Consider the following 24,207-nt stretch of genomic DNA (forward strand, 5'->3'; position numbering starts at 1 on the left):
CCATTAAATGATTGAATAACTCATTATGAGAATAAATGGGTAACACACTGATGCGAGACGCTGTCTGTACGTTGATTTACGCAAATGCAAGACCCTTCACCCAGCAAACTAGTTTCTGTTAGTGCGTTCTGAAAGCAGCTAGATGACATTTCCAGGCCCTTTGATATGTTAATGTCTGCCAGCGAAAGAGTGCGGAGCCGCCTGCCTGCTCTCACGCCGCCGGGGGTGTATGAAACGCCTCTATTGTGAAGAGCACCCAGGCATCCCTTCAGTACAAAGCCTGTGCTTTTAGTATCTGTTTTAAGGCCTGCTGGGCATGATCTGTGTCAGCTAATAGATGTTAAGTGTCGAGCTGTTGAGTTGCTGTAGCTTCAGTAATAAAGGAGCGCTGTACTTTTATGAGATCAGCCAGCACTTGTGCAATTATGCTGTACATGAAAAGCCATAGATCATATGTGAACTAATGGTTCAAATTTATCTATCTATCCATCTATCTATCTATCTATCTATCTATCTATCTATCTATCTATCTATCTATCTATCTATCTATCTATCTATCTATCTATCTATCTATCTATCTATCTATCTATCTATCTATCATCTTACCATATCTATCTATCTATCTATCTATCTATCTATCTATCTATCTATCTATCTATCTATCTATCTATCTATCTATCTATCTATCTATCTATCTATCATCTTACCATATCTATCTATCTATCTATGTATCATCTTACCATATCTATCTATCTATCTATCTATCTATCTATCTATCTATCTATCTATCTATCTATCTATCTATCTATCTATCTATCTATCTATCTATCTATCTATCTATCATCTTACCATATCTATCTATCATCGTACCATATCTATCTATCTATCTATCTATCTATCTATCTATCTATCTATCTATCTATCTATCTATCTATCTATCTATCTATCTATCTATCTATCTATCTATCTATCATCTTACCATATCTATCTATCTATCTATCTATCTATCTATCTATCTATCTATCTATCTATCTATCTATCTATCTATCTATCTATCTATCTATCTATCTATCTATCTATCTATCTATCTATCTATCATCTTACCATATCTATCTATCTATCTATCTATCTATCTATCTATCTATCTATCTATCTATCTATCTATCTTTCTATCTATCTATCTATCTATCTATCTATCTATCTATCTATCTATCTATCTATCTATCTATCTATCTATCTATCTATCTATCTATCTATCTATCTATCATCTTACCATATCTATCTATCTATCTATCTATCTATCTATCTATCTATCTATCTATCTATCTATCTATCTATCTATCTATCTATCTATCTGTCTATCTATCTATCTATCATCTTACCATATCTATCTATCATCGTACCATATCTATCTATTTATCTATCTATCTATCTATCTATCTATCTATCTATCTATCTATCTATCTATCTATCTATCTATCTATCTATCTATCTATCTATCTATCTGTCTGTCTGTCTGTCTGTCTGTCTGTCTGTCTGTCTGTCTGTCTGTCTGTCTGTCTGTCTGTCTGTCAGTCTGACGATCTGTCTGTCTGTCAGTCTGATGGTCTTACGATATGTCTGTCTCTTTTTGTCTCTTCCAGAAACTGCTTCACCTGCAGAACTTTAACACACTGATGGCTGTGGTCGGGGGTCTGAGTCATAGCTCTATTTCCCGCTTGAAGGAAACTCATTCTCACCTCAGCCCAGAGGTCACCAAGGTGCAACATTCACTGCAAAAACAGCTGTTTAGTTTCTCTAAGAATTATAAAGAAACTATTCTATTCACTCCCTTTTCCGTAAAGTCAAGTTTTCATTAAAGACCAACTCCCACTGCTGAGGGAGTTGATGTCACGTTACCTTTGGGAAACATTTTAGACATAATCATATGAGAAATACAAGAACAGTATTTCTAAAAAAACCCAGAGAAGTGAAGCTGGTTGTAAGAAAATGTTTTGTTATAAATATATTTTAGGTGTAATTTAAGTGTCTAAATAGCATTTCAGGTGCTAGTATATGAGATATGCAATAAGAAAAAACTAAAAAATGGTCAGACATGTGATATCTAGAACATATAACAGAAAAGGTTGATTAATTTCAGGAACTGTCATTTTCTCTTGATATTGACAGATCTGGAATGAAATGACAGAGCTGGTTTCGTCAAACGGTAATTACTGTGCTTACCGCAAAGCTTTCAATGAAAGCGAAGGGTTTAAGATCCCGATCCTAGGCGTTCATCTGAAGGACCTGATCGCCGTGCACGTGGTCTTCCCGGACTGGGTGGAGGATGGGAAAGTGAACATCGTGAAGATGCAGCAGCTGTATCTCACCTTTAATGAGCTGGTGTCCCTGCAGAGTGCTGTGACTCAGGTGGAGCCCAACATGGACCTTATCTACCTGCTCACTGTGAGTTCAGCTTACACATCTGTGGTCGTAAATCTGCATACACAGTTAAAGTCTGACAGCAGCACTGAATTACAGTGGTTTTATCCTCTAGGGAAATTAGTGGTTATAATTTAACTTTATGTCTGTTTGTGTAAAGCTGTCCTTGGATCTGTACTACACAGAGGATGAAATTTATGAGCTGTCCTTGCTCAGAGAACCCCGTAACCCCAAATCTCAGGTAAGATGGCTGTACGTAATTAATATTTTTACTCAGGATGCATTCAATTGATCAAAAGTGACAAAGAAATGTACAAAAGATTGAGATTGAGTGAGAATGTTTTTTCCCCCCACAAAAAATATTGAGCAGCACAACTGTTTGCAACATTGAGTAATATTAAAAGAAATGTTTCTTGAGCACCAAATTAGCATATTAGAATGATTTCTGAAGAATAAGGAAGGAAGACTGGAGTAATGATGCTAAACATTCAGCTTTGCCATCACAGGAATAACTTACATTTTAATATATTCAAATAGAAAACAGTTCAAAATATTATTAATTATTTGATCAAATAAATGCAGCCTTGATGAACATTTTTTTTAAGCATTAAAAAATTTAAACCCCAAACATTCAACATGTTTGGGTCATTTAAGTGAAAAATTTCACAAGATTTATCATCCACTGAGACCCATTTGATATTGTGGTCACAAAATTTTGACTGGTTTCCTCCTCTCTCGAAGAGTTTTAGCTGGAAAGGGTTTTTTGTAAAAAAAAATTAGCACAGAACATAATCGATTTTATAAGATCCATGTTTTTCTGCAGCCAACATCTCCAACAACACCCAACAAACCTCTGGCTCCACTGGATTGGGCCTCTGGGGTCACAACCAAACCAGATCCTTCAGTGGTCAACAAACACATCAGGAAGGTCGTGGATGTAAGATATTGTCAACAACAATACTCACAGACATTTATGATATTAAAAACCTTTTCATGTCCTATATAAATCCAAATTATTTTCACAATTTTTCAAATGTACAAATGCAACAGATTGTTTTCTTGGTCCGTAAAACCAGGTCAGGCTTTGAATATAAGGGCTGATTATCTCAAGCATATTTCAGTGAATCCTGAATGGTCTATTTAGATAAATCGGGTTATATGGTAGATTATATCAATGCACATTTTTATGCCACATGCAAAGAATAACAGAATATGTATGTATGTATGTATTTAGCTTTTGCTCATTGCATCAGTCACTAAACTGTGTATTCCTGTTTTTTTGTTTGTTTTTTGTTTTTGTTTTTTGCATTTAAAGTCTGTCTTTCGAAACTATGACCACGACCATGACGGATATATATCTCAGGAAGACTTTGAGAGTATCGCAGCAAATTTCCCTTTCCTCGATTCCTTCTGCGTGCTTGATAAAGACCAGTAAGTAGGAAACGCACACATGAAATGTGTGATTCTTGTAACAAACCCCTGCAGTGCCAAACTGCTAATAGCGTTTCTTGACGAGAGCTGCTCATAGTCTGTGTCAATGATCCTTTATAAGCCTGGGCAGAGATTCAGTGATATTAGAGGAGAGACATTTTCAGTACATAGTCTCCATTCTGACAGGGTCAATGTATTTGTCTGGAAAGTCCTTAAAGGGTTCTTCTCAACCGTGCTAAATTGGTAAGTATGTTTTATCGCTGCAAATGAAGCAGAGCATGGTGCGCAGACTACACAACACCGTGATGTAATATTTAAACAACAATTATACATTTTTAAAGAGAACTAAAGTGCAGTGTTTTTCTGAATTTTTGAAAATACAGTGTATTTTTGAGCCTGATACTTTCTGTATCATTGGATAAATGCATATAGCATTTAAAATGTTTATGTATTTATTTTTAATGATCAGAGGTTAAGAATGCAGCATGTGTACGGTGTAGTCACTTCAGGAAATGCTGCTGCTGTGTGGGTTACCTGCTGCACTGTTAAAAGGCTGAAGGTCATGCCTCCCAGCGAAGGACGCACAGCATCAGACACGCAAAGACTCTCACACACACTTAGAAATTCCCCAGGCGTCCTCTGTGGTTCATCTTAGCAGTACAACGCTCAAACCGCATTACTGGCGCGTGACTGCATGCATTTCTCCTGAGCTCCTGCAATCACGCTGGTTCTATTTAGATACTGTACCTGTTGTGACACAGGAAGAGCACTAGCAAAGAAAGAGTTGTGTTGACTGCTTTATGAGCTGCATGGAGGAAATCATGATTATCCCTTTCTGTTTTTGTCCAGGGATGGATTGATCAGTAAGGATGAGATGATGGCGTATTTCCTGCGTGCCAACCCGCTGCTGCAGTGTAAGATGGGTCCTGGGTTTATTCACAACTTCCAGGAGATGACCTACCTGAAGCCAACATTCTGTGAACACTGCGCTGGATTTGTAAGAGATGATTTTATTAGGCTTATAAAGAACAACAAAATGTACTCCTTTCCTTTCACATCAGCACAGTTGATAATGTATTTTGGGAGATTTCTCCTTGCAACACTTATGCAAAGATACTCTCTGTGACTAAAGTGCATTAGAAGTTGTCTGAGGTGTTCAGCAGTGTGAGTGTGTGCAAACAAGCACACCTAGCAGGAGTTTACCTCAACATCACTGAATCATGCAGACAGTGTTTAAAGGTTAAATCCAACCTCAACCACAGTGTTTAAATGTTTCTCACTCCCAAGATTTTTACCATTGCAGGCCAAGTGGCTGACTGTAAAAATAAATACATAATTAATAATAATAATAATCAAACACTACCGTTCAGAAGTTTGGGGTTAGTAACATTTTTATTTTATTTTTAAGATATTAATACTTTTATTGAGCAAGGAAGCATTCCTGATGTTACAAAATAAAATAAAAATTTCAAATAAATTCTGTTTACTTTCTATTCATCAAAGAGTTCTGAAAAATGTATCTTGGTTTCCACAAAAAAATGAACGGGATAGTTATTAATTAAAATTCTGTCAATAATTAGTCACTCTCATGTCATTCCAAACCCATTAGACTTTCGTTCATCTTCACAATATTGCTGTTTTTACTGTATTTTTTATTTTATTTTATTAAAAAAATTACAGACACCAAAATTTGAACGGTAGTATATTTCCTCCAGAAAGAGGTACATTTGATAATGTTTTTGAATTATGTAACAAAATATCAAACAAAGTGTAATTTATTTTTAAAAAATATAGCGCAAACACACATATATAAAACAACATATATATTAATAATATAATGTACAAAAAGAAAAAAATTCAGTTGGCAAGGTGACAACCAGCCCTACACACACATAAGATTTGTACAAAATTGTGTCTTTTGTAGTAAATGCATCACATTTCCTGTTGGCATAGTGCTGAATATTGTGGGCTGATGAACTTTAGAGTGAGTGTATACACTACAGTGAGTCATAGTCACTGCTGCTCAGATTGTTCTGTATTTACACAGATGGTTAGACAGGAATCCGCTGAGTTAACACACACATTCTTTTAAACAGTCTTTCAGACACACACACACAAATCCACCTTCTCTCACACTGTATTGCACAGGAAGGGTGCAACGTGTGGAAGTATCCTGTTTATTACACATGGGTCTGTGTACAGAAAACCATGAACTCAAATACAGCATAAACCTGCTGCTTCTGTCCCCAATTCATATTTACTCATATGCTTCTCTCTCTCCGTTTTGTCCTCTTCATGCCCTTCCTCTTCACCCCGTGGTCCATGTTTTCAGCTCTGGGGAATTATTAAACAAGGATACAAGTGCAAAGGTAAAAATAAATAAATAAAGCAAATTACAATAGATGTTGATGCTTGAACAGGCCACTATTTTTGTGAATTCACTAATAGTTTCTTTTTGCTGTTTAATTAGTTGATATTAGTGGTTTGTTAAATATTCTATAACAAACAGATAGAAACATGTCTCATTTATAACATCTATAAATCTGTCCCATGCATGTGTGTAATATTATTTTTCAATACAGTTTTTTTGTTGTAGTTCGCACACTTTTGTTAATATTGAATCTTATTATTTTCAGACTGTGGAGTGAACTGCCATAAACAGTGTCGTGAGCTGCTGGTTTTGGCATGCCGACGTCTTCCTCGGTCCACATCGCTGGGCAGTGTGTCTCCTGGAGTGCTTACACACAGCTCTTTACCCAGCAGCCCCAACCTGCCCACCTGCAAAGGTGAAAACCCACATGTACAATGCATCACCATCTGCTTATCTCAGAGTAAAAATTCATAGATGAGGGTGATCTCTCTCTCTCTCTCTCTCTCTCTCTCTCTCTCTCTCTCTCTCTCTCTCTCTCTCTCTCTCTCTCTCTCTCACACACAGACATACAAAAAAAACATTTGTATTTTGCCTCATTTCCATATCTTAATATCTTATCGTCTCATAAACAAAATTTACTTGAGAAGCAAAACTGTGAAAGTGATGATTTTCAACCTGCTTTGTATTGTTACATTATCAGTAGAATTGTAAATCTAAATGAACAATGATTACTCGTTCTCCGTGTTACATGGACCGAGATATTCATGTATTTTTGAACCCTTGAAGGGCACCTCAGGAAGGGGACGCCATTTGTAGGGGCGTTCCAAACAAAAACGAAAAACTGAATCCAGACAGGGCTGGTGTGGTGCCGAATTTTGACCCCGCCAAATTATTACCCACCTAGTATGGTAGGTTTAGGATTAGTTGTGGGGGATGGGTTAGGATTAGGGGTGGGGTTAGGATAAGGCAATCAGATACTGATTTCAACGAGGAGGGGTAATAATTTGGCAGGGAGTCGAAATTTGGCACAACACCAGCCCTGGCCAATTTGCTGCCCTAGGCAAGATTTTACCTGGTGCCCCATGCATCACAGCCCATTTCGCCCTGTCATTGTGTTCATGATTATTTATCCTATATATATATATATATATATATATATACACACACACACACACATTACAGCCTAAACACAAATAGCAAGAGCATTACACGTAACATTCAAGTCAAGTCCCATTTATTTTTATAGCGCTTTTTACAATATAGATTATTTCAAGGCAGATTTACAGCTTTACAGTTTTGTTGCGTTTATAACTTTGTTCAGTATATATAGCCGCTCTGGATAAAACAGTGATGTCATCGTCCAAATGTCATTCATGCACAAACTATTCATTGAGCGCTAGCAAAAGTGTTTGTTTTGCAGTTGATCGCAGCAATCCTCCACTAAACTATGGCACGTTCATGTTTTCACCATGAATGAAACTGCGAAATGTCTTCTTTAATGTTAATTTCACATAAAACGTTGCTACTTTTAACGTTGCTACTTTTAATAAACCTGTAGCCTATATAAATATCATTAATAATTTTGGCAAATAAATTTAAAAAATGCCATATATCCCCCTCAAAACTGCACAACTGTAGAGTAAAACATTAATTAATAAAAGTGATAGTGAATGCGTCTAAAAAAACTGACGTGATTCTCACGAGAACTTTTTTTTGCTTTTGAACAATTGTTAGCTTAAAGTTTAAGGTAAAAATAACTGCCATTAAATTATATATCTTACTACCTTTTATCCTCTTCTCTTCCGTTTGGCACTGTATCTACTGCAGTGCAGACTACAATGCAAATCTAAAATATGTCATGTAAATTTGGCCATCCGTCACAATCAGGTAACTTTCACCATGTCTAGACCTGGCACGAGCTGCCAGGCCCGTTTCTATGGGGTGCTTGAGTGTGTTAAGTGCCCTCAAACGAAAGAAATGCTGTCTACATTGGATGCAGCGAGGGGCGACGCTACACAACAAATTACCAACAGTAAACTGATCGCGCTCACTCTGTTTCTGACGCACTTCAAGCACTCGCTGGGCAAGGGAAGATTGATGCGCCGGACCGGGGTCGGGGAACTTAGTTAAGTTTTTGTAGAGTTTTTTTATGTGCTTTATTTTGTAGTATTTTGAATTAATGTTTTTAAAATAGTATTAGTAAAAATAAAAATAAATTCACTCGTTCACTCATTTTGGTGCAGGCGCCCCTATTGAGTGGCGCCCCTAGCATTTGCCTATTCCCCCTATGGCACGGGCCGGCCCTGACTGAATCCCTTCACATAGGGCCCTTCCATAAGTCTGTTAGCAAAGGGCGTTGGTCACTTCATGGAAGTAGTTTAAACGTTCATGGTCATGTGACAAGTCTTCGATTTTTTTTAATGTTTAATGCTTAACTTATAAAGTTAAGAGCAGATCGGGAACACACACATAAAGCATATTTTAAAAACGTCATTATAAATGTACATTTATTTGTATCATATTAAAAGCAATAATACGATTTTCCTGTTGTCGTAGCCTAGCTTTGTCATGGTAACATTCCATGTGAAGCTAATGAGGAAATTACGTGGTCTTTCATGCTCCCTTCGCCAAGTGCATTCCAAACGGCTTTACTATGACACACTGTCCTGCTCCCTCCAAAGTTCCTATTTCATGGGCTATGTTCTTTCGAGAGAGTAGGGCATAGGGATGCTAACTTCCATTTGAAATGTTGACTACAAACACTGTGGTTTTTACAGATTTTCCATCATGGTGTTCTCCCCATATTGATGATTCTTTGCACTCTTTGAATTCTTGCATCTGGGAACAAAAGTCAACACCAGTATGACTAAAAGTTTGAAGTAAGAAGTATTCTCTGCTTAAGAAAGGCGGTATTTGACTCTGGTCAAGCGTATCCATTGCACGCTGGTAGGAGTTGCCTTGGATGGCAGCATGCCCCGTGCATAATGGGTGTTGAAGTTTTCCCGAAGACTATAGAAATAGAAAGACGGTTCACTCCTATTACTAATAAATGGGAGAAACTACAACTCGGATTATGGCCGAATGGTCCCGCCTTCTAAGTAAAAGAGCCAATCGCTGATTAATAAAGTCATTGCGTCACTGCAGCTGCAGTTAAAAGGCTTGTTCGACTTGAACCGGCGCTGCACAGACCGATCGGTTGATGACATCAAAGTACCGCGAGAGCGATTAGAGAGCAGACGGCTCCTTATGCTTTTGAATCGCTCTCGCGGTACTTTGATGTCATCAACCGATCGGTCTGCGCAGCGCCGGTTCAAGTCGAACAGGCCTAATAGCTCCGCTTCCCAGATAAACCTGAGACTCGTGCTTCGGACTGCACATGCCCATTGGCTCCTCTAGTCTGAAAAAGAAGCTTTTTTTTTAGCTTTTTTTTTTTTTACTGTCCCATAAATGTTGTTTCTTATGACCAATTAATGTCAGATTTTGTTGCTGATTTGAAATATGTTATTTAATTGTGAGTTCGGCAAGCAGTTTTTGGATTTCAGGATAGATAGGACTTGGTCTTGGATGCCTTAAATAGCTGCCCGGAGGTGTTGCAAATATAGCCGCTGAGTGAACAGACTTTCCTTAAAAGTTACTTTGGTTTTTCTACCTATTACCTATTGTACCTACCTATTTATCTACCTATATGTTTTCTCTAGGGAGGTAGCACAGATTTACTGTATAGGCAGCAGCGTTATGTAGCCAGTGGTGAAGTAACCATTGCTTTTAGAGAATATTTTTTTTTTCTAGTTTTAAACATAAATCAAAATTTAGAGGGAAAAACTATTTGCCAGTCGCGTCAGAAAAATAAACGTAAATCAAGACATATTTTTTGAAATCTAAGTTTTTTTCCTTACACATTTGTGAAATTAATTTTATCTTGTCTTTGGAATGTTTTAATGGAAAACAATTCAAATACATTCTCTTTGCTACCATACTCTTGTCTTGTCATTGCACAGATGATGATGAGGTGTTTACATTCCCTGCTGTGTCGCCATCGTCAAGCTCTGACCTGGAGGGAAAGTCCATCACTCTGATGACCGGTTCAGCCCAGCGCATCTCAGTGCGGCTCCAGAGAGCCACCACCAGTCAGGCCACACAGACAGAACCCCTTTGGCCCGAGAACGGCTGGGCTGCCGTTGCTGACAGCGGGTCACACACCTTTCCCAAAATGAGGTACAGGCCACATCGCAAAGCATCCAAGAGCAAAGGCTTTGCCCGCTGGGAGAATGACACACAGAGTTCGGGAGGGACGAGGAACAGCAGGAACTCACAGGAGCATAGCGAAGAGTCACAGCAGAATGGACTCGCAGAACAACATATCAACAAAACCAGGACCTCTGAGGTACGATTACATTTGAATTAAGCAGAAATTATCCATTAACTATTTAGAATAGTTAAAAATTCAGTGTGCTGGAAAAAACACTTCCTAAAAACATGTTCTATGAGATGACAAAAATGACTCGCACTTGTTTGAGTAGGAAGACCTTGTGAATCCCACAAACCACCTTCATGTTTCACTGCTTTTTAATTCCTCCATCACTTCTTGCGTCTCTCAAGGCCCTGGAACATTTTGAAACTTCGCTCAGCCATTGCCATGAAAACGCCAAGGTTCCGTGGTCTGGCCTCTTCTCATGTCGCTCTAGATGCAATCTTGATCAGAGGCCGCAGAGCCGAGAGCACCTCAAGACTCACACTGATGGGCCTACATATGGAGTAGCACTAAGGCTCTAGGTTGTTAATTTAGGATGTGGCAGACACCTTGTTTTGGGTTCAAATTCAGAGCATATGTGTGACCCAGATTGTGTTGCCGTGTTTGTTAAATTCAGATATTCTCTGTGTTATTTATAGAACGGGTTTTGCAAAAGCCAGGGTCAATTGACACACAGGGATTAAACTGCTGACGCACCTGTCAGGGTTACAATGCAGAATTTATTTTTTAGGTGTGCAGTTTATGAATACGCATGTTTTACTATGTTTAGCATATTGGCTTGGTTTTTAACCTTTTTAGGTGAAAATATGAAAAAATAATAATAATTGTAGTTTTTAATTATTTTTAATAACTTCTGGCATTTTATGCACCAGATATGGATTTATTTACAATTAAAACTAACAAATTTCTTTTAGGAAAAAAATTGAAAAGGGGAAAAAAAACTCCTGTGATGTTTTTTTAAAAGTATTTTTTTAGAAAGTCTCTTTTACCCACTAAGACTGCATTCATTTGATCAAAATTACAGTAAACATTTATCAAAAAATTGATTTTTAAAAAAATAAAATTTGATTTCCATTTGAATCTATTTTAAAATGCATTTTATTTCTGTGATGGCAAAGCTGAATTTTCAGTTTTCAGTGTCACATGATCCTTCAGAAATCATTCTAATATGCTAATTGGTGCTCAAGACACATTTCTTATTATTATCAATGATAAGATTATCAAATAATCAAAACCATGATATGTTATTTCAAGGGTTCTCTGATGAATGGAAAGTGCAAAAGAACAGCATGTACTTAATATGGACTTTTTGAACATCATAAATGTCTTAACTGTCAACTTTGATCAATTTAATGCATTTTTGCTAAAATATATTTTGCTAATATAAAAAATATTAATTTTATTTACAAAAAAAGGCAGTGTATGCTGTTGAACATACAGTATTTACCAGAAAAATGTTTATTTTCTGAAGATCCACTGTGCCGAAGAAAACCCAATAATAGAATGACTAATTTATTCATTATTATTTTGACATTTTCTTAAGAAAGTTCCATTACCATTTGCCTTTACAGAAGTGGCCTCCACGATTCTAGGATGCTGAGTGTGGTTGCCAGGGCATTGCTATTGGTGTTCAGGGGTGGTTACTAGGTGTTTGCTTACTTCCCAAAGTCACAGAGATCCCAAATCCATATTGAAATTTTTGCACCAATTATTTTTCTTTGAACAAATGAGTCAAGTGTCTTCATGATCTTCCACTCTGTGTTTTCAGATCAGCTGACTTGACCACTCTGTGGGCCCATGCAGGACACCCTGGAGTCTGTCAGGACCACGGCCCAGAGGGCTCTCCTCTCTAGGGGGCGTGCTGGGGTGCCTAATGCCTCCAGTGGATCAGGAATAGCGCCACTATTTCTACAGCGACAGCAATAGAGGGCTGGCAAGCACCCCATTGACTAAACTGGGGGAAGGGTTGCATCAAAGGAAAGGTCTCGGACTAAACAGAGAGTGACTGTGCTGTGCTGTCCTGTGTATCAGACTGTAGCAGACAGGTTGGAAACCTAACTGAGAATCACTGGAAAAAGCTGATGTGATGGATGCATCAGCATGATAATAGACGTGTGAGAAAGAGTATTTAAGGTATGCCGTTGACGTGGTTTCAACGCACGCTCTGGTTTTCGTTCTCCAAAAACACTACGTGGAAAGGACAGAGTGGATGGTTACATTCAGGTTGTCTAAAGTTTAATGTGGAACTGGCACAAGGGAAATATGAAGATACACTTATGTTTAATAGAATATTAAAACACTAACTTCATTTATGTGTTACCCTGCGACACGTTATGATCAGAAGTGGAAGGTACGTTGAGATTTAAGACCCCAAATATAATTTTTTTTTAAAATTACACTCTTTCAAAGATTAGTTTGCACCAAAGGTTGTGTCTCCTGTGCTTGAGAAAAGCCAGGCAGGAGTCCATGAAGTAACATCAGTGTTGCCTAGTAACATTGATAGCTAATATAAGTTTGAAATGATCTTCATATATACATAAATTCAGAGACTTAGATTTTGCAGATACAGGTGTGCTAACAGCCTGCTGTTTGAATGGCCTCTGTTGCTAAGTACCAGATGAGTCCATCAATAGTCCATCATCAAGGCAACACAGCGTCCTTCAGAGACATTTGTTGTGAAATAAGTTTGACACTCAGATATCTCAGCTCAGTTAGAGCCCAAAAGGCTCAGGCCACATTTAATCTTTTTTTTTTGGTGTGAGAGAGAGAGAGAGAGAGAGAGAGAGAGAGAGAGGGAGAGGGAGAGAGAGAGAGAGAGAGAGAGGGAGAGTGAGAGAGAGAGAGAGAGAGAGAGAGAGAGAGAGAGAGAGAGAGAGAGAGAGAGAGAGAGAGAGAGAGAGAGAGAGAGAGAGAGAGAGAGCGCACAGGTGGATCAGATGATCAAATAAGTCAAACAGTGATTATAGTAAGTCTTTGAGCCTATAGGATTAGATGCTCTTCTGGCACCACAATTATAGATTTAAAAAGCCCCAAAAATGAACTTTGTCATTATTTACTCACCTTCATAGCTTTTGAAACCCAAATGAGTTTTTTTTTTCTGTGGAAAACAAAAGCAATTTCAGCAAATGTCTGCTCTTTTACATACAATGAAAGTGAACGGTGACCATGTCTGTCAGAAAAGATTTTTAAACTTTAAATTTCAGTTTATTCCTCTCACAGACCTATAAAAGGCTTTTGAAAACTTGACTCAAGTCATATGGACAAGTATGGTGTCTTTTGGTCTTTATTTTTGGAGCTTGAACAGTTGTTGGTTGCCATTGACATTATTTTTTTTCTTGTGTGAGCTGCTCTAAAGTTGTATGGTTAGAAACAACATGCGAGGAAATAAATGAATACAGAATGAATGTTTAGGTGCCAGTGGCTCATGATAAAGATATCCTGAAGCCTTCATGTGTAGTACTGTGAGCGCTTACCTGTTGCCAGTGCCATTCTCAGAGTATTTTAATACTATGCTATTGATTCTGCTCTCATCTGTTTATATCTGATGATATGATGCATAAGCAGTGTTTGAGTTGTGTCAGAGATCAGATGAGAGGTGTTTATTGCACGTGCAAAATTTATTTCATTTTCATTTGATGTAGCACAGACATGTTTGAATACGGTCCTGCAGAGTTTAGCTCCTCAACACACCTGCCTGGAAGTTTCTAGTATGCCTAGTAAGACCTTGATTAGCTGGCTCAGGTGTGTGTAATTGGGGTTGGAGCTGAACTCTGCAGGACTCTGAACAATCCATCCCAGGAGCAGGATTGGACACACCTGATGTAGCATATAAAGTGTACTACTTAAAGGGCAGTTCACCCAAAAAAGAAAATGTCATTATTTACTCAAACTCATCTGGTTCCAAACCTGTTTGATTTTCTTTTTCTGTGGAACATAAAACCAACATCCTTCAAAATGTCTCTTTTGGCCCAACTATCCCTTTAACGTTAACAATTTAAGCATGACTTTCAGAGCCTTGGAGTACAGGAACCTCCTGTGGGAGATTTATAAGTGTTGTTCATACTTTCACTTATTGATAGGTGATTGTTACTGATAAAGTGTTTTAAATATCATTTGACCAAATCATTGCCCATGAGCACACATTATTTGACTTATGAGCAGCAGTACCTATATCAACCCAATTTCTTGTGCAAACATCTTTACGTAATGTAAGCTTTGCAAACTCAAGAGACGTGCATTGAAAAACTGATGACTCTCGCCACGAGTTATGGCCAATATTACTGCTGTAAAAGGATCAACCTTGCCATTTACTGTATTGACTGTGGTAATATGAATGTTTTTTGATGCCAGCCAGGTCTACTTGAGGAAAAGGTGTCTATATATACTATAAAACGATTTTCACAAAGTTCTTATTTTAGTCATTTCAACTATATATTGAACATTGGGTTCAAGGGTTTCGCTAAATTTCTGTACAGTATGTATGTAAAATTTAAAGCAATCTAATTTATGTACTTTTTTTTTTTTTTTACCAACGCTGAAATAAGGTTGTATGTGAAGTGAGCAGTTCGTCTCAGGTTTGCCAGTGAAAATAAGCTTGCCACATAAAACTGAATATTAAACATCAAGGGACTTTTACCATCTTGACTGGAATATTTTGAAAACAGTAATGTTAGCTGGAACATGTTTTGTATGTTTGACAAGTAAATATATTAAAGTATTTATAGATATGAAGATAAAACTGGAATTAGATTTGAACTCTGTTTTAACTGGAATGAGATTAATAACTGAATACATCACATGTAGAAATGTTCCATTAATCCATCGCACTGTTAGAATTCACTTGCTGTAAATGGGAAAACCTTAATAAACACACTACCCTAGCATGGACTAATCACAACTATTCAAAATTCTATAGTTTGTGTTTAATGTCTCCTAATGACTGGTTTAAACTGATTATGACTGAAATGTTTAGGATTTGCAAGTAATAAAAATTGATGTCTATCGCCCTCATGTGGCCACTGTATTTCTAAGCATGTCACAAGCACACTGCATCATGGAGATCTGCATACCTTTTGTAGAATTCTTGTATTTAAGTTGTTTTCGTCATTGTAACTGCTGATATCTACTGCCATAATAAATGACACAATAATAATGCAAAAAATATTAAAGAATTTTCCCTCTTTACTTACATGTCAGTTTTTAGCAACAAAAATGACACCAAGACAGTGAGATTTTTCCTTTATGGTTTATTTAATCATTCAAAAACCTTTAAACATTGTTTCCCAAAACAGCAGAAAGCTCAATTCATCAATTTCCACAGTCAGCAAATTAACATTCACATGTGAGCGTCAAGAAATTTACTGACCTTTTTACTCACAAAGTTAAACAAAACCTCATTGGGGGAGATCAAAAAGAACATTTTCAAGTGCTGATTGTTGAAATAACAGGATGGACATTGAGAACTAATTAAGTCAACGTAACAATTCCATAAATAAAACTAGAATAACAAACGTTTTGTAGCTTCTCTAAGATAAGGCTTCTTCAGATTCAGAATTGGGCAGCGTAGATCAGGCAGTAGATTCGATCGATGTCAATCATCAATGAGGAAGAAGATGAAAACAAACCCAGCAACACAAAGTTCATCCCGGGTTTTTTTTTTTGGCGACCCAACCACGCACTTCTAAATAAGTGAAGTAGTTTGAATTATCTGGTGGAAGCAGAACCGTTTAGACCAACCGTACACATGCAGAAGTACATTGTTCATTCAGAGGCGATCTCGGTAAAGCAGACTCCAGAGGCACCATGGGAATGATGAGATGTAATCTGCTCATTCAGAGGCCTGCGTCTCTCAGTCTCCCATCCTCACAGAATTGTGGGTCCCCTTTGAAGCTGTAGATCGCAGTAACCATCTTTTTTCAGCTAGTAAACTGTCTTCCCTGTCCAAAGCCAGCCTGGTTATACTGTTGCCCACCTTGCTGAAAGAACTGCTCAAACTGCCCGCCTTGGTTAAAATTCTGCCCTCCTCTTCCACCCCATCCTCCTCCCTGCCCACTTCCTCTTCCTCCTCCCCGGCCCCTACCCCCACGACCGCCCCTTCCACCTCTCTCCTGGTGTCGACTTCCGTCCTGATAGTAGCCCTCATGCTGGAAACTCGCACCTCCGCCTTGGTAGCCTCCTCCTGTGTACCCCGGTCCTTGCTGGCCTCCTCCTTGGTATCCCGACCCCTGCTGGCCTCCATGGTAGCCAGCTCCTCCTCCTCCTCCTCCTCCATAACTGCTTCGATACCCACCATCCTGGTAATGACCCTGGTATCCACCTCCGCCAGAGCCGTCCTGCCAGTTCCCCTGAGCTTTACCCCCACGGTGGTCTCCTCTCCCACCTCTGCCACCACCTCCTCTGTCATGACCTCCACGGCTGCCCTGCTGCTGGTCATAACCACCTCGTCCACCACCTCTTCCTCCTCCACCACCGGAGTAGTACTGTCCTCTGCCGCCCCCCTGTGGACCATCTTGCCGTTTCTGCCAAGTGGGCATCTCCGGAGGTGGGGGTTCGATCTCATTGGGTCTCCCTCCTCGATCAGGCACACGACCCATCAGTACCTTATAAACGTAAGAATATTCACTAGTATGTACACTACCGTTCAAAAGTTTGGGGTCAGTACGTTTTTTTTTTAATTAATACTTCTATTCAACAAGCATGAATTAAATTGATCAAAAGTGACAGTAAAGACATTAATAATTAGAGCTTGACATTAAATTTTTTGCACTGTGGCTAGTGGTTTCCAAAGTTACTAGCCACTCAGCATTTTCACTGGCCACAATTTTGACATCGATACCATAGGCAAACCTGCCATATATTTTTTATATCATCTCATTTGGCAGCCGGTATATTAGGCTGCGGTCACATTAAGACCTGACGCACGGACCCATTATACAGTTTAATATTGCCAATATACTTGGTGCGCACTTTGGGTGTGAGCACAAAAACTGAAGTAATGAGTGAAATTATGCAAAATACGCTCAATCCCACGCCGAAATTCAAGCCCTGTAACACCAACAATATTCATCCAGAGCAAATGAAACCAGTCAATAAAGAGTTTGTGTGTCACTAGCTGTCGGAGAGATTAGAGAGCGAGAGGGCGCAGCTGGTATTGTGTATGCTGGTATTGTGTATCCTGCGGTAGAGTTTCAGATATTTCAGTATAGATATGTGTATCGAAAAATCTATTTTTGACAACGCTACATTGCACCTAGTTTATTATTTCAGATGCCCTTTTAAAAGACTATAATTGAAAAAATGTATATAAAATTCAACCCGCCAAAGTGGCTAGTATGAGTGACTGCGTTACACGCGACTGCTGAAATCCACCGGCATTTGGCAGGTGTTAATGTCAAGCCCTGTTTATAATGTAACAAAAACACATTTCTATTTGAAATACATTATGTACTTTTGAACTTTCTATTCCTGAAACAATCCTGAAACAAAATTATCACCATTTCCACAAAAATATTAAGCAGCACAACTGCTTTCAATATTGATAAGAAATGTTTATTGAGCACTAAAGCAGCATATTAGAATGACTTCTGAAGGATCATGAAGTGAAAGTGAAAATGCAAACAAACTCACCTTGTTAATGGCACAGGCCGTTTTCTCCCTGATGTGACCACTGCTGGTTCTCAGGATCTTTGATAAATCTTCTCTAGCAGCAAACAGGTGAGCCACAGACACTCTGGTTTTAGCCGCCAGCGCCACACGAAGAGGCTGGTACACTTTCGAAAGTTTATCAGCATGCGTCTGTACAGAATTACAAAGCAGAGTGATTTTAAATTTCACTCAAACCATATTGCTCAATGCTCATACTTGTAGCTTAATCAGTGTAAACTTGTTTTTATGTTATACATAAAGTAAAAGGGAGATTCTGGTACTTTGGCTTTTCCTGACCAGCCAAAAGATTGCACGGTCACATCCAGTCGTTTCAGCAACATCTTCCTTCTGACTTCATACTCATTCATAAGTGCTTGGTTTATTGCTTCAATTTTCTCCTGGAGGTAAAGGGCATTTAAACAAAAACATTTACACAATGTTCAAATCTAAAATTATTAATTTAGTAATTTTACAATATAAAATCACATTCAGAGCTTACCCAATGTACAGGACCCAGTGGTTTCTTCAGTAGTGGTTCTCCTATATGAGATGGAGGTACCTTGGACAAAGCTTCCTTCAGCTGAGGGGCAATTGCATTTGATTGGAACATACTTGCTCAATGTACAACAAACAATGACCAAAAAATGTGAACATGCATTATTTTGCAAGCAGAAAAGATTATTCGCCATCTTTAAAGGGATAGTTCACCCAAAAAAAAAAACATTGACTTCCATAGTATTTTTTTCCATACTATGGAAGTCAATGGGCTCCATCAACCGTTTAAAACTTATACAGGTTTGGAACAACTTGAGTAAATTACAACACAATTTAAATTTTTGGGTGAACTATCCCTTTAAAGTCAGGTTCATAACAGGTGCATCACTCTAAAGTTGATTAATCTGGATTATTGTGTACCTACAGTTAATAATTAATTGGCTCTAATTATTAGTGTTAAATATTATTTTCGTTAACTGAAATAAAGCTGAATTAACATAAAATAGAAATACTAGATTAACACCTTAAACTGAAGGTTAAGTTGAAGTACTAAAATAACTAAAACTAAACCGAATAAAAATTAATAAAAAATACAAAAACTTAAATAAAAATGAAATATTTAAAAAAAAAGTTAAAAAAATGAATAAATGCTATAAAAATATATAAATAATACCAAATTAACACAAATGTGAAAGTGTCCACTCAAAGGTTTTATGCACAAATACATTAGTGACCCAATGTGTGGGCATGCACATAGACTGCAAAGGGCACGCATTAAATGTATAAAATAATATAAATCACCATTGAATAAACCTCACTTTTTTCTCAATCCCGCTGAAGAACTGAAACATGGTGATGTTGGCAGGAGGTTTGGACATGCCCAGAGCCATACAGATGCCCTTCAGCTCTATGAAAACATTACTCTCCTGCACCTTCTTTTGAGGATGGTTCACCAGGCTCATCCTGGCCGACTCAAGCTCGGAGATCAAGAAGCCTGGAAGAACAATAGTATGAAAAAACATGGATGTCATTGAGACACTACATTTTTTGTTAATATTTTGAATAAGTTATGTTTATATTTTCCATTTTCATGGAGGGGGGGGGGGGGGGTATGTATATGTATATCTATATCTATATATATATCTATATATATATAGCTAGCCTATACAGTTTATACATTTTGATTTCAGTTATATTTAGTACATAAAGATAAATTAAATGAAAATTAGAAATGTGCCTTGCTAACTAGCTGAAATTATATTTATATATATATATATATATATATATATATATATATATATATATATATATACAGTGAGGAAAATAAGTATTTGAACACCCTGCTATTTTGCCAATTCTCCCACTTGGAAATCATGGAGGGGTCTGAAATTGTCATCGTAGGTGCATGTCCACTGTGAGAGACATAATCTAAATAAAAAAAATCCAGAAATCACAATGTATGATTTTTTAACTATTTATTTGTATAATACAGTGGCAAATAAGTATTTGAACACCTGTCTATCAGCTAGAATTCTGACCCTCAAAGACCTGTAAGGCCCAATCCCAATTCTACCCCTTTGCCCTTCGTCTACCCCTACACCTAACCCTTCGCCTTCCCCTTGACCCTTGAAACAGAGTGGCAAGGCGTAGGGGTGAAAATATTCCCCCAAGAAATGGGACACCACTACTACACCGTTACACGTCATTATACGTCGTAGCGCCTACGTCACAGGAGATGCGCCGATTTTTATCACAAACTGCCAAGATGCCGTCGACAGCTGCAGTCATCTCAGTTGCGTGGGTCAGTTATTTTTTAGCATTTGTCTTGTGACGTAAGTTTGCTGGTGGATCAGTTTATGGTAACGTTATATATGATGGCTGCAAAATGGACTTATTTGGACTTAAAGAAACGTTGCTCGCTGTCAGACTGGTTGATCTGATCATGTTGCAAAAAGCACGAAACTGTAAGCACTGTACGTTTATATCATGTTCACATATAACCACAAGAAAAAAATGCGTTCATAGAAGATGTACGGTAAAATATAAGCCAATTCCCTTCCGCGATTACATTCACCAGTTATCAGACATGTAAATATGTTGCGGGTCTATCATTAGCAAACTATAGCGATTTTGGCGATTTTTTTTTTACAAAGGTTTCTTTGAAGAAACTGACCGTAAATATGAACACAAGATTGAATGTAACATAAAGCAAATCATTTTTTCGTACATTTATGGGTCTTGTTTTTTGCTTGGGCAGCCATTTTGCGTCTGTAGCCAGTGACACTTCTCATACCCCTTCGTTTGAAGTGTGGTCCCGAAAAATCTTCGTTTGAAGGGCTATCTGGCCCTTCCCCTTAGCCCTCCCCCTCCAACCAAAAGAGAATGGGGACAGCCCTACCCCTTCACGTGCACGTGCAAAACAGAGGGAAAGGGGAAAGTGAAGGGGTAAGGGGTAGAATTGGGATTGGCCAGTCTGCCTTTAAAATGTCCACCTCCACTCCATTTATTATCCTAAATTAGATGCACCTGTTTGAGGTCGTTAGCTGCATAAAGACACCTGTCCACCCCATACAATCAGTAAGAATCCAACTACTAACATGGCCAAGACCAAAGAGCTGTCCAAAGACACTAGAGACAAAATTGTACACCTCCACAAGGCTGGAAAGAGCTACAGGGAAATTGCCTGTAATTGACAATGACGGGGAAATTGCATCCTTGGAGGGAGCTCCGTGTTTCTCAGCGACAGCCCAGAAACCTGACTGATCTAGAGAAGATCTGTGTGGAGGAGTGGGCCAAAATCCCTCCTGCAGTGTGTGCAAACCTGGTGAAAAAACTACAGGAAACGTTTGACCTCTGTAATTGCAAACAAAGGCTGATGTACCGAATATTAACATTGATTTTTCTCAGGTGTTCAAATACTTATTTGCAGCTGTTTCATACAAATAAATAGTTAAAAAATCATACATTGTGATTTCTGGATTTTTTTTTTAGATTATGTCTCTCACAGTGGACATGCACCTACGATGACAATTTCAGACCCCTCCATGACTTCCAAGTGGGAGAACTTGCAAAATAGCGGGGTGTTTAAATACTTATTTTCCTCACTGTATATATATATATATATATATGGGGTGTAACGGTTCATATTACTCACGGTTCGGTTTTTATCACTGTTTTAGGGTCACGTTTCGGTACAGTTCGGTATGTGCTATGTTCAGGGAAAAAAGGACTACTGTCAAATAAAAATAAGAAAATAAGAACAAATAATCAAACTACAAGCAACATCACAAATAATGCAATAGAGAAAAGATACAAATGAATTCAGGTTTTTCAGATCTAACAGTAGTTTTCATGTACAGAAATTGAATAAAGTAATCAAATGTAAAACAACATTGCATATTATTAAAGGTTTAAATCAGTTTTTTTTTCTCTTAATCAGGTTTTTACACTCTTTTACTTATTATAAAATCTAAACTAGAGCAGAGCAGTCAGTGAGTGATTTCCTTGCTTTCTGTTGTTTGATTAACATTAAAAACACATACAGACAGCATGACTATTTGGCTGCTTACACTTTAAGACAATGCACAGATCCAGTATACTGATTCACATGTGTTGTCTTTCTTGGCTGTTTATGTTCACTTACGACATAACCTGCTATGTTTGCTAGGATACTCAGCAAGGCGGTCATGTTGACAATCTTTGTGTGAATTTGTCCATTCAAGTGCAAGACTTGACAGAGTACTCAATATTTGCGCGCTGTCTGAGACAGCTTTCCGTTTGCATGCTTCAGAGGAGTACGCACACAAATCTTCTCACAGTGCACGTGAGTCCTCATTCGTGTCTACTTGCGCTTGAATGATTAAATTACTGGTCATATTAGAGCATACGGCACTCGCACTGAACAAAGTTTAGGGGAAGCCAGAATGCTTATCCATCGACAGACACATACATTAGCTGATTTCTGTCTGTCTGTTTTGCGCGTTGTTATTTTCAACAAACAATATTATAGAAGCGTATGCGTCAGATTTGAGATAAACCACAGCGCAAGGGGCTGCTGAACCGTGGATGGAGAGTGATACGGTTTGATTTTTTACAGAGAACTGTTACACCCCATATATATATATATATATATATATTATTTTAGTTAACATTTATTTCAAGTAATTCAATTCAGCCCCATTTTGAAAAGCTTTATAAAGGAGCACAGGAATGAGAAGATGATTTTGTTTACATACCTAGCAGTAACAGGCAGTTGTTTGCATTCAGAAGACGTTTTGTGACCTCTCCAGTGATGAGAGCAGGATATGGACAGCACAGCTCAGATAAAAGACCACTCATCTCCAGCTGAAACCCGTCAGCCTCGCTCGGACCTGCACATGACACACCCAAACCAACATCAGACTAGCACCCACTTAAGGCCCCCAGGACGACAGTTTGAAAACCACTGCCATAGATTATATTATGTGTGTGGGGATCAGACTCACAGTTGGTCGCCTGCACATTTTCCTCTAGTTTGCAATAGAGCTTCAGCTCAGACACAAGCCAGGCACACACTTTAGTGAACTCTGGAGATGCAGCACCACCAGTCACCGCTGTCTCAAGTGATCCCTCCTCTAGGAGTGGCCCCTGGTATCTGCAAACACACACATACATACTTCTCTGAGCAGTTTATTTGACTGTGTTTGCTTTTCAAGACGGTCCTGGGTCATTCTGCACTTTCTCTGCTATTTGGGAGAATGTGAACTAACCCAACAGCGTTGCAAAAGTGCAATATCTAACAGATCTTAGCCCTGGTATTTAATTTACATATTACATCTAAAGGTCTTCATTCTTATACAAAAACCCACCCATCCCCAATAGTTCTGCACTGATTCTAAAACAGTCTATGGACCTGATGTTTTTGTAAACTAGTCTGACACTTCGGGAACTGGAAATGTGGTGACAGAGGTGTGTTCATTTAAGCTATGATGACTCAGGCTATTTATGGCACAGGAGATATTTTAGATATTTGAGCACTGATGACGCTGCACGGCCCAATCAAATAATTAATTATAGAAATCATGCTGTCAAATACATGTGCCAATAACCCCAGCTTTGATATAATATGACTAAGGAGTGACAACAGAGTGCAAAATATTTGAAATGAACAACTTAAAGCAGATTCAACCACCAGCAGTTCATAATAGGGTAACGTTAAGCAGTTCTGTGTCTCAGATCTGGAGAACACCGGCAAACGCAGGGACATTCGTGCACGAGGTCAGATTTATGCCGTTAAACCGAAAATCAGACGGGGTGATAAAGCAATAGTAAATAAAAGTTTATAAAGGGAGGTTTGATTCACCTACCCCAGGTCCTCCAAAGAATCAAGAATATCGCTAAACTCCATTGTAAAACACTCCCTCTAGCAACCGTAATGACTGCAATCATAGACGGACTGCAATGCTAGGTTGGCATAATGGGGTCCTCTTTCTTTTAGTCGACCATAAATATGCCGGGTTATATTTCAGTCCTGAACGTACTTTTTGGCGTCACAAATTATCTTAAAGATGAAAAAATATCAAATTTAAATTATTCATTTATTATTAATCATTCA

The 24,207-nt window shown here is 38.2% G+C and overlaps 2 protein-coding genes across 3 annotated transcripts in view; one reads left to right on the forward strand and one right to left on the reverse strand.

The window, feature by feature from the left end:
• rasgrp3 (RAS guanyl releasing protein 3 (calcium and DAG-regulated)) overlaps positions 1 to 15,636 on the forward strand; it is a 54,753-nt gene extending 39,117 nt beyond the window's left edge. For both annotated transcript variants that reach the window (XM_077239471.1, XM_077239470.1), the window contains exons 9-18: positions 1,644 to 1,760; positions 2,170 to 2,445; positions 2,582 to 2,662; positions 3,245 to 3,358; positions 3,737 to 3,852; positions 4,702 to 4,849; positions 6,185 to 6,221; positions 6,489 to 6,638; positions 10,222 to 10,607; positions 12,244 to 15,636. In XM_077239471.1, coding sequence (XP_077095586.1) covers positions 1,644 to 1,760; positions 2,170 to 2,445; positions 2,582 to 2,662; positions 3,245 to 3,358; positions 3,737 to 3,852; positions 4,702 to 4,849; positions 6,185 to 6,221; positions 6,489 to 6,638; positions 10,222 to 10,607; positions 12,244 to 12,252 — 1,434 coding nt within the window. In that variant the 3' untranslated portion in view covers positions 12,253 to 15,636. The remainder of the gene's footprint in view (positions 1 to 1,643; positions 1,761 to 2,169; positions 2,446 to 2,581; positions 2,663 to 3,244; positions 3,359 to 3,736; positions 3,853 to 4,701; positions 4,850 to 6,184; positions 6,222 to 6,488; positions 6,639 to 10,221; positions 10,608 to 12,243) is intronic.
• A 70-nt stretch (positions 15,637 to 15,706) lies between these two features.
• Positions 15,707 to 24,081, reverse strand: fam98a (family with sequence similarity 98 member A). The gene is made up of 8 exons (XM_077239438.1): positions 23,960 to 24,081; positions 23,099 to 23,247; positions 22,850 to 22,984; positions 19,433 to 19,608; positions 18,619 to 18,699; positions 18,401 to 18,517; positions 18,102 to 18,269; positions 15,707 to 17,074 (listed from the first exon to the last, which is right to left on the reverse strand). Exons 1-8 carry the CDS (start codon positions 23,998 to 24,000, stop codon positions 16,391 to 16,393), a joined length of 1,551 nt encoding a protein of 516 aa, XP_077095553.1. The 5' UTR covers positions 24,001 to 24,081; the 3' UTR covers positions 15,707 to 16,390.
• Between the last annotated feature and the right edge of the window lie 126 nt (positions 24,082 to 24,207).

Source organism: Siphateles boraxobius, unplaced genomic scaffold (genome assembly GCF_051911475.1).
Source record: "Siphateles boraxobius isolate OS27281-9 unplaced genomic scaffold, OSU_SipBor_1 22, whole genome shotgun sequence".
NCBI classification, from domain to species: domain Eukaryota; kingdom Metazoa; phylum Chordata; class Actinopteri; order Cypriniformes; family Leuciscidae; genus Siphateles; species Siphateles boraxobius.

Excerpts from the sequence above, each read along its gene's own strand:
- fam98a (XM_077239438.1), bottom strand. The coding sequence starts at position 24,000 with ATGGAGTTTAGCGATATTCTTGATTCTTTGGAGGACCTGGG. Across the intron at positions 19,609-22,849 it reads CAACTGCCTGTTACTGCTAG|GCTTCTTGATCTCCGAGCTT; the intron begins GTATGTAAACAA and ends TTGTTCTTCCAG. Across the intron at positions 17,075-18,101 it reads CGGCCTGTGCCATTAACAAG|GTACTGATGGGTCGTGTGCC; the intron begins GTGAGTTTGTTT and ends TACGTTTATAAG.